General features: G+C 47.1%; 1 protein-coding gene across 1 annotated transcript in view; it reads right to left on the reverse strand.

The window, feature by feature from the left end:
* FAM199X (family with sequence similarity 199, X-linked) overlaps positions 1-7,563 on the reverse strand; it is a gene marked incomplete at both ends in the record, with an annotated part of 57,125 nt that extends 49,562 nt beyond the window's left edge. The window contains one exon of the mRNA XM_080718707.1: positions 7,367-7,563. Coding sequence (XP_080574833.1) covers positions 7,367-7,563 — 197 coding nt within the window. The remainder of the gene's footprint in view (positions 1-7,366) is intronic.
* Between the last annotated feature and the right edge of the window lie 4,317 nt (positions 7,564-11,880).

Genomic DNA, 11,880 nt, shown 5'->3' on the forward strand with positions numbered 1-11,880 from the left:
CCAGCTCTCAGCTTCACGATTTAACAAGACCCTTATGAATTTAGAGAAAACGCTTGTTCAAAATTTAAAAAAAAAAAGTGCTGGGATGTAGTGTGAGTTGGAATGATTCTGCGTTAAATTCCTACTATGAGCCGGGCGTGGTGGTGCACGCTTGTAATCCCAGTGCCTGGGAGGCTGAGACAGGAGGATCGCGCAGGTTCGAAGCCAGCCTCAGCTACTTAGTGAGACTCTCGGCAACCTAGTGAGACCCTGTTTCCAAATAAAATATCAGAAAGGTCTGGGAGTATAGTCCGGAGGTAGAAAGCCTCTGGGTTCCACTCCCAGTATCACACACACAAAAAAAATTCCTACTACGAAAAATAAAAATAAAAGAAATATCTAAGTGTTGATAGTTCTTATATCTGCGGAAAGGGACCGCGTGTGACTTTTGTAGTTTTCTATATGCTTTCAGTTTCCTACAGTGAAAAAAAAATTATTTTGGTGGTCCTGGGGTTCCTGGAAACCCTTTTACTTTTGGGCTATACTGCCAGAACTATTTTTAAATATTTTTAAATTTGGAAACAGGGTCTCCTAAGCCAGCGTGCTCGACTGGCTTGGAACCTGCGCGATCCTCCTGGCTCCGCCTCCCAAGCGCGGGGATGACAAGCGTGCGCCACCACGCCCGGCTGCAGTGAAATTTTATAATAAAAATTTTAGTATGATTCTTTAAGACTATTCTTACAATTTCAAATTTTCAATGGATATCGATTCCTTCAAAATGACACGCCCTCTCTCTTATTCCACTAAGAGAAAGCTGCCGAACGCTAGGATTTCTGCCATAACTGTAACATTGCTCTCAGAGAATTTCTCCAAAACGAGTAGAAAAAATGTTGACCATAACTCCAAAGAAATGCTGTTTAATTCAATAACTAGGCTTGCTGCTCACATGTTAATTTAAAAAGAGTAAAAGCAAGAATGTTTTTCTGTGTGTATGTGTGTGTATGTGTATGTGTGTGTATGTGTGTATATGTGTGTATGTGTGTATATGTGTGTATATGTGTGTGTGTGTGTGTGTGTGTGTGTGTGTGTGTGTGTGTTTATATCATCTTTTTTTTAAGTACTGGCGTGGAACCCAGGGACATTGCACCTCTGAGCTATATACCCCCAGCCCTATTTTTTATTATTTTATTTTTTATTTTATTTTATTTTTTTTTGGTGGTACTGGGGTTCCTGGAAGCCCTTCTACCTCCGGGCTACACTCCCAGACCTATTTTATATATTTTTTTGAAACAGGGTCTCTTACGCCAGCGCGGCTGGCTTCGAACCTGCGCAATCCTCCTGTCTCTGCCTCCCAAGCGCGGGGATTACAAGCGTGCGCCACCACACCCGGCATTTTTATTCTTTATTTTGAAACAGAGTCTCACTGACTTGCAGAGGGCATGTCACTAAGTGGCGGAGGCTATGTGTCAAATGTGTTCAGTGCTAGGGAAAGCTGCCCACAAACCTGCGTTCCTTCTGTCTCATCTTCCTATGTCTTGGGATTACAAGTGTATGCCACCATGCCAGATCCTAACATCCATCTTGGGTGGTGGTCGTGGTTGCAGCAGACACAGGTGGTGTAGAAAAAGAGCCCAATGAAATGCTAAGAGAAAACCCTCACTTATATCATAAAAACTCTGACCTCCAACCACATGTCTTACACACGCACATATGTATATATTTAACACTGACCTTTCAAGTTTAAGTCTATTAATTCTTTTGGCTTAATTGGAAATTATTCTTTTTCCAAACTCCAAAACAAACTCATACGGGCTATGGAATTCTAAGATGCCCATAGAAAAATGTGATTTTTCTTTTCTTTTTCTTTTTAACTGAGGATTGAATCTAGAGGCATTCTGCCTCCAAGCCACACCCCCAGCCTGAATTTCTTTATTTAGAAACAGGGTCTCATTAGGTTTCTGAGAGCCTCTGTACATTGCAGAGCCTGGCTTTGAACCCGCAATCCTCCCATTTCAGCCTCCCAGATACTGGGATTACAAGGATGTGCTACCACACCCGGCTTCCTCTTTTTTCTTTTTTGAGACAGGATCCCACTATGATGCTCAGACTGGATACAAGCAATTCTCCCTTTTAGCCACTTAACTGTCTGGTATTACAGGTGCTGGCTGGAAAAATGTAAATTCTTAAAAAAAAAAAACTGGTTATGTCCATGTAATTTATTTCCTACTAAACACAGACCCATCAATCAACATGAAAAATGGCTTTAAATACTACATACATGCAACCTTAGGACGAATGATATTAATGCCTTAATTCTCTTGATTAACGAAGATTGCAAATACAACCCAGAGTACAGTAAATAAATAGGCACAATATTGTCATAATCACAAGGTCCTTATCAAGGGCATTATTTGAATAATATCTCCATTTCCCCCCTCCCCCTCCTTCTCTTCTTTTTTTGGTGTGTGTGTGTGTGTGTGTGTGTGTGTGTGTGTGTGTGTGTATGGTACCAAGGATGTTCTACTTCTGAGCTAAATCCCCAGTCTTATTTTTTTTATTTTGAAATAGAGTCTCACTAAGTTGCTGAGACTTAGCCAGGCGTGGTGGCACACGCTTGTAATCCCAGCATTTGAGAGGCTGAGATAGAAGTATCATGGTTCAAAGACAGCTTCAGCTACTTTACTGAGGCCCTTTGCAACTCAGTGAGATCCTGTTTCAAAATAAAGAATAAAAAATAGGGCTCGGGGGTGTAGCTCAGGGGTAAAAGGCCCCTGGGTTCCATCGCCAGTATTGCAAAAAAAAAAAAAAAAAAAAAGTTGCTGAGACTGGCCTTAAACCCGTGATATTCCTATCTCAGCCTCCCAAATAGTGGAATTACAGGCATGCACCACCACACCTGGCAATCTATTTTCTTATCCAGTAATAAGGAGGATCAAAATAAGCTTTGTACTTTCAATCATTTCTTTGTGTGTGTGTGTGTGGTACTCAGGATTGAATACAGGAGCATCGTACCCCTGAGCTACACCCCAGCTCTTTATATATATATATATGTGTGTGTGTGTGTGTATGTATATGTGTGTATGTGTATTTGTTTGTTTGTTTTTGTTTTGAAACCAGGTCCCTCTAGGCTGCTGAGAGCCTCGCTATGTTGCCGAGGCCATCCTTGAACCTGTCATTCTCCCGACTCAGCCTCCCAAGTACCGGGATCACAAGCATGCACCACCATGCCCAGATCCCCAGGCAGAATTTCAGCACTCAACTATCTGTCTCCAATTTTTGGATCATCGCTTGAACTGGCAAATGATGTGAAGACAAAAAGTGACACATACAAACTCCAAAATAAAAGCACTTCCTAAATTAAATGTTGCCCACGTATGTGATTTAGCTGTTTTCCTTCTCTCTAAAAAGAAATGGCTGTAAGCATATGGTCCTTTCAAACACCATCCTGAGGAGCGCTAAGAAGGCAGAACATAACCGGCCATGGTGGCCCAGGCCCGGCATCCCAGTACTCGGGAGGCTGAAACAGGCGGATTGCAGGTTTGAGGTCAGTCTCAGCAACTTAGCAAGACCCTGTTTCAAATTCAAAATAAAAAAGGTCTGGGAGCCGGGCATGATGGCCCACGCTTGTAATCCCAGTATTTGGGAGGCTGAGACTGGGGGATCACAGTTTGCAGACAGCCTCAGCTACTTAGTGAGGCCCTTCGCAATTCGGTGAGATCCTGTTTCAAAAATAAAAAGACTAAAAACTAGGGCCGGGGGTGTATGTCAGAGGTACAGTGCCCCTGGGTTCCATCCCTAGTACCAAAAAAAAATGTAAAAAAAATACAAAAGGTCTGGGGATGTGGCACAGAGGTAGAGTGCCTCTGGGTTCAATCCCCAGTACAACCAAAAAGAAGAGAGAAAAGAGAAAGAGGAGGAGGAGGAGGAGGAGGAGGAGGAGGAGGAGGAGGAGGAGAAGGGGGAGGAGGAGGAAGAGGAGGAGGGGGAGGAGGAGGAGGAGGAAGAGGAGGAGGAGGAAGAGGAGAAGGGGGAGGAGGAGGAGAAGAAGGGGGAGGAGGAGGAGGGGAGGAGGAGGGGGAGGAAGAGGAGAAGGGGGAGGGCAGTGGTAGAATATTATAGAAAGCAAAGTGGTCATCAGGCATGCTGGCACAGATTTATAACCCCAATACTTGGGAGGCTGAAACAGGAATCAGATAGCAATTCCTGAGCATTCTCACAACTTAGTGAGACTCTCAGCAATCTAGCAAGACCTTGTTTCAAAACAAAAAATTTAGCTGAGTGTGGTGGCGCATGCTTGCAATTCCAGTACTTGGGAGGCTGAGACAGGAGGATTGTAGGTTTGAGGACAGCCTCATCAACACAGTGAGACTGTCAGCAACCTAGTGAGACCTTGTTTCACAAACCAAAAAATTTAAAGGGCTGCAGGCATAGCTCGGAGGCAGAATGCCTCCGGGTTCAATCCCCAGTACCAAAAAAATTTTTCAGAAGGATTGAGAATATAGCTTGAAGGTAGAATGCCGCTGGAAGTCTAGGGCAGAAACATTTGCTAAAAATATTGCTAATTCTGCCTCACCTGCTTTCTGCTGAAAAAACAAAACAAAACAGAGTAGAAGAACCCAGGCTATCATTTCTAGGCTTGTGAAATGTAGGGTAATAAAAGGAGGCTTCAAAAAGAGCAGGGAGAGTCGGGCGTGGTGGCGCGCGCTTGCAATCCCAGCATTCGGGAGGCTGAGACAGGAGGATTGCGGTTCGCGGCCAGCCTCAGCTATTTAGTGAGGCCGCTTGCAACTCAGTGAGACCCTGTTTCAAATTAAGAATAAAAAATAGGGCTGAAAGTATACCTGGGAGGTAGAATGCCCCTGGGTTCCATCCCCAGTACCAAAAAAAAAAAAAAAAAGCAGAAAGGAACCAGGAAAAATAATGCCTGACTTGGACCAACTCGGGCCTACTAGCAACTACCTCTTCCATCCTCATTGCCGGGTTTTGTAAAATAGCCCTAACTCACCAGTCTTTAAGGGGAAGAAAACACAAACTAGAATGGAGAGGAATAGAACAGCTGTAAGAAAGGAATTCTTACTGCTTTACTCCCCAGAACCTCTACCAGTTTTGGCAGTATTTACCCTAAAACTCTGCCCCCCATTTGTTTGCCTTCATCATCAGAGTGGGTTAACTCTCTGTGTGTGGGAGAACACGAGAGATTGAACCCAGGGACATTCTACCTCAGAGCTATACACCCAGCCTGATTTTATATTTTATTTTGAAATGGGGTCTCACTAATCTTACTAAATTGCTGAGGCCTTGAACCTGCAATCCTCCTGTCTCAGCTTCCCAAGTACTGTGATTACAGGTGGTGTGTGTGTGTGTGTGTGTGTGTGTGTGTGTGTGTGTGTGTTATTGGAGACTGTGAACCCATGGGGAGTTTCAACTCTCAGCTATATTCCAGCCCTATTTTTACTTAATATGTTCATTCATTCATTTATTTATTGGCACTGGGGATGGAACCCAGGGACATTCTACCTCTGAGCTACACCCCAGCCCTTTTTAAAAAATTTTATTTTCAAACAGGTTCTCACTGAATTGTTGAGGCTGTCCTTGAACCTGCGATCCTCCTGTCCTGTCTCGGCCTTCCAAGTACTGCAATTATAAACGTGCACCAGATTTTACATTCATATTATATTCCGCATTCACATTAGTTGTACATCATGGGTTAAATAGGCTTTTATGAGTTAGTCTAAGAAACTATAATGACCACTGATTACAGGGTCTATTAGTTTTGATCCAAGTTATACGACTGGTTCCAAAGGAAAGTCCAGGTCTGATTAGGCCTTTGCCTGATTAGGTTTTATGACCTTCAACTCAGGCTTTTTTCTCTCTGGGCTTGTAGTTAATTTTGCAATGAGGATTTAGAATCGTTGTGAGAAACTTCCTTCTGAAATGTGTTACATTGATGTTCTGATAAATTATTTAACATCTTGCTTCCACGGATTATAACTTTCTTTTAGGTAACTGAATCATGTTTGGTACATTCCTTGTACTTGGTAAAAACTCAGTTTATCTAGATTGATTTAAGGGGGTAGAAAGAAGAAATATGCAAAAGACATTAAAATGTGGAAGAATTCGGTCAAACCCAAATAGTAAAGTTGAACCACGAATCAGAACTAGGCTCCCTATCTCCAGAATTGTCCGTAGCTGGGCCCTCCCCGTCCTTTGTTCACATAGTCTCCCCGTCCTTTGTATGTATCCCTTAAATGTCCACCTATATTAAAAGTTGAGGCTGTAGCTGAACATCTTCAAATCCCCCGAAGCATTTGATGTAACACTTAAGTGTTTGCATGAGAGAATTCTCCAGATCACCGCTTTGTAATAAAACCAGCCAGTAGACCCTCCGAATAAATTCACCCTCTGAATAAATCTGCACGCCACTCATCCCAAGCCTTGCTCTGACCCCAACTGGGGCAGCCAACAAAAGGTTATATTCATTACCCGAAGCAATCTTCCGGATTTATGCTTATACATTTTGGTAAGGCATAAAGTACTACAGCAATGAGTTCATAAAAGAGAGGAAAATTAGAATCTAGTTTCCTAGCGCTTTGTTAAAAAATGAGAAAGGAGGGCACGGTATTTGGGACCACGTGATGGGAGGATCACAGGTTGGAACCGTAAGACAACTTAAGAGACTCTGTTTCAAAAAAGAAAAAAAACAAAACCGGGGATGTAGATCAGAGGTAGAATGTTCCTGGGTTCAATTTCTAGTATCACCAAAGTAAATATATAAAACTAAAATAGGGCTGGGGGTGCGGCTTAGAGGTAGAACTCCACTGGGCTCAACCCTCAGTACTGCAGTAAATAAGTAAGTAAGTACAAATAACATAGGGCTAGGGGTGTAACTCAAGTTAGACCGATCCTGGGTTCAATTCCCAGTAACACACACACACACACACACACACACACACACACACACACACGGGATGTGGGAGGGATGTGAGACAGCCTAAAATTTGAGAAAGGGAAGGTTGTAGCTTCCAAAGTGCCCCCTTTCAAAAGACCCACGGATTTACTTTGAACCACCCTACCCTGTTTAGGGCGGCGTGCCATAGGCGGAAAGGGTTAAACTTTGGCGAGAAGGACGGAAACGGGGTGGGGGGGGCCTAAATATTGCGGGGTACAAATGGGGAGCGAGGAAAAGGTAAAGCAGGAAGTGATCGAGGTAGCCAGAAGCTGAATGGGGGAAGACAGAGCGAGAAAAACACCGCGGAGAGGAGAGAGAGGGCCGGGGAGGGCGCGCGGCGTGGGGGAGGGGCGGCGGCGCCCGCGCAGGGCGAGGGCCGGGCCGGGGCGGGGGGAAGGGGCGCGCGAAGCCCACCGAGCCCTCGGAGGCGGTTCGTACCTGTTGGTGTGGAAGCGGTGGAGCGGGTCGGTGCGATGGCAGGAGGACAGCTGGCAGCCGAAATCGCTGATGTCCAGGCAGCCGGGCTCCTCGCTGGGGCAGGTGCCCACCCCGCGAGGGGGTCCCAGGAGCGGGAAGGGCTCCTCGGGGGTTAGGAACTTCTCATAGGAAGTGGTGGCCGACGCCTCATCGGACATGGTTGGCGATGGGCTGGCTCGGGCTCGGTCTCCCGCCCTGGGCTGCGCCCGCCCCAGCCCCCACTCTGACCGGTCCCCAGTCCCCCGAGCCCCGGGGTGCGCCCACCGCACCTCGCCCGCAGGCTGAGCGCTGAGGCGCGCCGCCGCCCAGCCCGGCCCGGCCAGTCTGCGCAGCGATGCCCGGCCCGGCCGGCCCGGCCCCCCGCGCTCACCAACCGCGACGGCTGCGGTCAGCCCGACGCCCGCCAGAATGGAAAGGGCGGTGGGATGCGGCGCCGCCGGCCTCCGGCTGGAGCGGAAGCCACATGGCCCGCCCCGCCCTCGACGCGTAGCGCCGGGACTCGGGTGCTGATAGGGCCGACGCCTCTCCGCCGACCTCCTCCTCCTCTTTCCCACAAGCACCTGATTACTAATCAGCAGCCGCAGCCCTGAGAAAGGGGACGTGGCCAGGGTCACACTGCGGATGCCTGAGAAGCAGTCCAGATGCCCTTGTGCCCAGCACAATCGATCACCCTGTCTCGACGCAACAAGTTTTTATTGAGCTCCTGCAGCTCGCGTCCCCAGCACTATGCGATGAGCTGTGGGAAGAAATGGACCAAGAAGAGAAAAATAGTCCCTGACTCAGCTCCATTACCTCGCCCCAAGAATCCTACGCTCCAGCCACCGGGCTACTCAGAGCTGCTGGACACGTCGTGTTCTTTTGTGCTTTGTGCTTTCTCGCCCTTTATGCGCCGCGCTTGAAATGCCCTCTGCCATTTCTCCCCGGCTAATCCTTAAAGGCCCGGCGCAGTGCGACCTCCCCTGACTCACAAGGGACATACCTACACTCTCCCAGGACTACTCCCTGCAGGTCTCCTGCCCAAGTGGAAAATATGTTATGGAGCTTAACTTGTTCGACTGAAATGAATTTTCTAAATGTTGTTTACCGTTCTTTCCCCCAGCACTTCTCTTTTCTCCGTATTCTAGACAAGCGGCTCCAGATCTTAAATAACATTATATTTATATATATGTATTTACATACATGCATAACATACAGATGTATATTTGGAGGCTGCCAGGCGCGTTTGCGCATGCCTGTAATCCGAGTACTTGGGAGGCGGAGACAAGAGGAGCCCAGTTTCCAGGGCTGCCTGAGAAACTTAAGAGACCATGTTTCAAAGTAACAAATAAAATAGGGCTGGGAATGTTGGGAGAAGAATGCCCCTAGGTTCCATCCCGATTCATATTCATATTTTCTGTCTCTCTCTCTCACACACACACTTGGAGGAAAAACCAACACTGCCAATTTCTTAAATTTCTCGTTTTGTCAAATGGAGACAATTTTTAAAAAGACCCACAAGTATTTCATAAAAAAAAGGAATCATTTGCAAAAGGAAGCATCTGGGCGTGATGGTGCACACCTGTAATCCCAGTACTTTGGAGGTTGAGATAAGAGGACCACAGGTTCGAGACCAGCCTCAGCAATTTAGCGAGGTCCCAGCAATTAAATGAGATCCTGTTTCAAAATAAAAATAAGTAAATAAATAAAATAAGGCCTTGGGGTGTAGCCCTGAGGTAGAACACCCCTGGATTAAATTCCCAATGCCACACACACACACACACACACACACACACACACACACAAAGGAATTATCATATAAAAAGGTAAATTCAGCTGGGTTTGGCAGCACGTGCCTACAATCCCAGTATTTGGAAGGCTGAGATAGGAGGGTACAGGTTTGACACCTGACTGCAATTTTTTGAGATCTTGTTTCAAAATAAAAATGCCTGGTACCCCTTTCACATGGAAGTAGAATGTCTCTGGGTTCAATCCCCAGTGCTAGGAGAGAGGGGGGGACAGGGAGGGGGAGAGGGGGAGGGAGAGAAGGGGAGGGAGGGGGAGGGAGGGAGAGAAGGGGAGGGAGGGGGAGGGAGGGAGAGAAGGGGAGGGAGGGGAAGGGAGGGAGAGAAGGGGAGGGAGGGGAGGGAGGGAGAGAAGGGGAGGGAGGGGGAGGGAGGGAGAGAAGGGGAGGGAGGGGAGGGAGGGAGAGAAGGGGAGGGAGGGGAAGGGAGGGAGAGAAGGGGAGGGAGGGGAGGGAGGGAGAGAAGGGGAGGGAGGGGGAGGGAGGGAGAGAAGGGGAGGGAGGGGAGGGAGGGAGAGAAGGGGAGGGAGGGGGAGGGAGGGAGAGAAGGGGAGGGAGGGGGAGGGAGGGGGAGGGAGGGAGAGAAGGGGAGGGAGAGAAGGGGAGGGAGGGGGAGGGAGGGAGAGAAGGGGAGGGAGAGAAGGGGAGGGAGGGGGAGGGAGGGAGAGAAGGGGAGGGAGAGAAGGGGAGGGAGGGGGAGGGAGGGAGAGAAGGGGAGGGAGGGGAGGGAGGGAGAGTGATCATTAACATTTAGTGGGGCTGATCAAGTTGAAAACTGTGGAGGTAAAGGTACTGATTGAAGCTGAAATCTAATTGTAAGGACCTGGGTTTGCTGTTTCTTTTCCGCGTGATCATTTGCTGTCATTAGACAGGACAGTGGCTACGAAGGGAGAGCGCACCTCAAAAAATACAAAGCAGAAACAAACCCAATTTTATTTTGGTATGGTACTGCGAACTGAACCCAGAGGAATAAATTTCTCTTGTCTTAAGCTACCAAGTTAGCGGTCATTGTTTACTGCAACCTCAGCAACTTTCTGTGGCCACTAAAGCCGGAGAACCTCCTGCCCCAGCATTTCATGAACTTGACCAGGTGGCGGCTTAGAATACAGGGATGGGCCTCGCTTCCTGAGGGAGAACGTGGCTGGCCATGGAGAAGGATGCAATAGGTCTGGTGGCGCAAGCCTGCAATCCCCGTACTTGGGAGGCTGAGACAGGAGGATCGCAGGCTTGCGGCCAGTCTCAGCAATTTAGCGAGGCGCTCTGAAATGTAGTAAGATGTTTCAATAGACATATATAATATATAGGGCTGACGGTGTATCGTGGGGGTAGGGTGCCCCTGGGTGCAATGCACAGGACCACAGAAAAAGGACTACACAGAAGGATGAGTACTTCTGTCCCCGGAGACTCGAGACTCTGAGGAATCTGGAGAAAGTTGGTACGGCTAGTTCTATAGACTTCAGATTGGGGATAGAAACGAGTCCCGTGGCTTAATAGGAGCACTTTGGGCTCCTGATTGAAAAGTACACTACAAATTCCGATTATAATTTTTTTGAGCCAGGTGTGGTGATGAATACCTGTCATTCCGATACTTGGGTGGCTGAGACAGAAGGATCACAGGTTCAAAGCCAGCCTCAGCAGCTTAGTGAGGCCCACCACAAATTAGTGAGGCCTTGTTAATAGGTCTGGGTGTATAGCCCGGAGGTAGATGTTCTCTGGGTTTCATCCCCAGTACCACCAAAGAAAGAAAGAAAGAAAGAAAGAAAGAAAGAAAGAAAGAAAGAATAAAGAAAACAGAAAGAAAAGCTACAATGGCTTAATTATATCACAAAATACCAAAGAGTTCAACATTACTCTAATACTGCACTAATTGTTGGGGGGGCAAGAGTTTGTTAATATCAAAGAATTCTTATAATTATTTTTTTGTATGTGGTGCTGGAGATTGAACTCAGGGGCATTCTACCTCTGAGCTATACCCCCAGCCCAATTTTTTATTCTTTATTTTGAAACAGGGCCTCACTAAGTAGCTGAGGCTGGCCACGAACCCGGATCCTCCTGTTTCAGCCTCCCAAGTACTGGAATTACAAGTGTGCGCCTCTTCACCTGGCAAGGGTTCTTGTAATTCTTATCATATTGGTGATCAATATCTCTTTTTGGAGATACTGAGGCACCCTCTTACTGCAGGGAGCTTCTGTCTTGCGAATGACACATCTTGGCCCCCTCTCCTGAGCCAAGGGGACTCAGATTGTATCTGAATTTTGTAAGCACAGTGGCAAGCAGAATGGTGCCCTTTGCCCCTTGAGTTCCTGAAAGCCTACTGGGGGGAGAAGGGTGGGATTTGTCTAGCCATTCCCCTTCTTTTTTCCATACTATACACACCTATCTCTTTTACATATTATTTTGAAATATGGTATGGCTAAGTTGGGGAGGTTCTTGCTAAATTGCCGAGGTGGGCCTCGAACCTGCAATCCTCCGCCTCAGCCTCCCAAGTACTGGGATTACAGGTGGGAGTCAACACAACACACTGGGTCGTCCTATTGCCATTTTTTAGGAGATTTGGGGAAGTTCTTACTCTGTATTTTGTAAGTCTCCACTCGTAAGTTTTTATTCAAACGCCTTGCATAAAATCCAAAATGCACACAAAATTGTTTTCACTTGTATTGACTTTATGTTGTATAATTTTTTTTTTTGGTGGTAC

The sequence above is a fragment of the Muscardinus avellanarius genome (assembly GCF_963383645.1).
Source record: "Muscardinus avellanarius genome assembly, chromosome: X".
Taxonomy (NCBI): Eukaryota; Metazoa; Chordata; class Mammalia; order Rodentia; family Gliridae; genus Muscardinus; species Muscardinus avellanarius.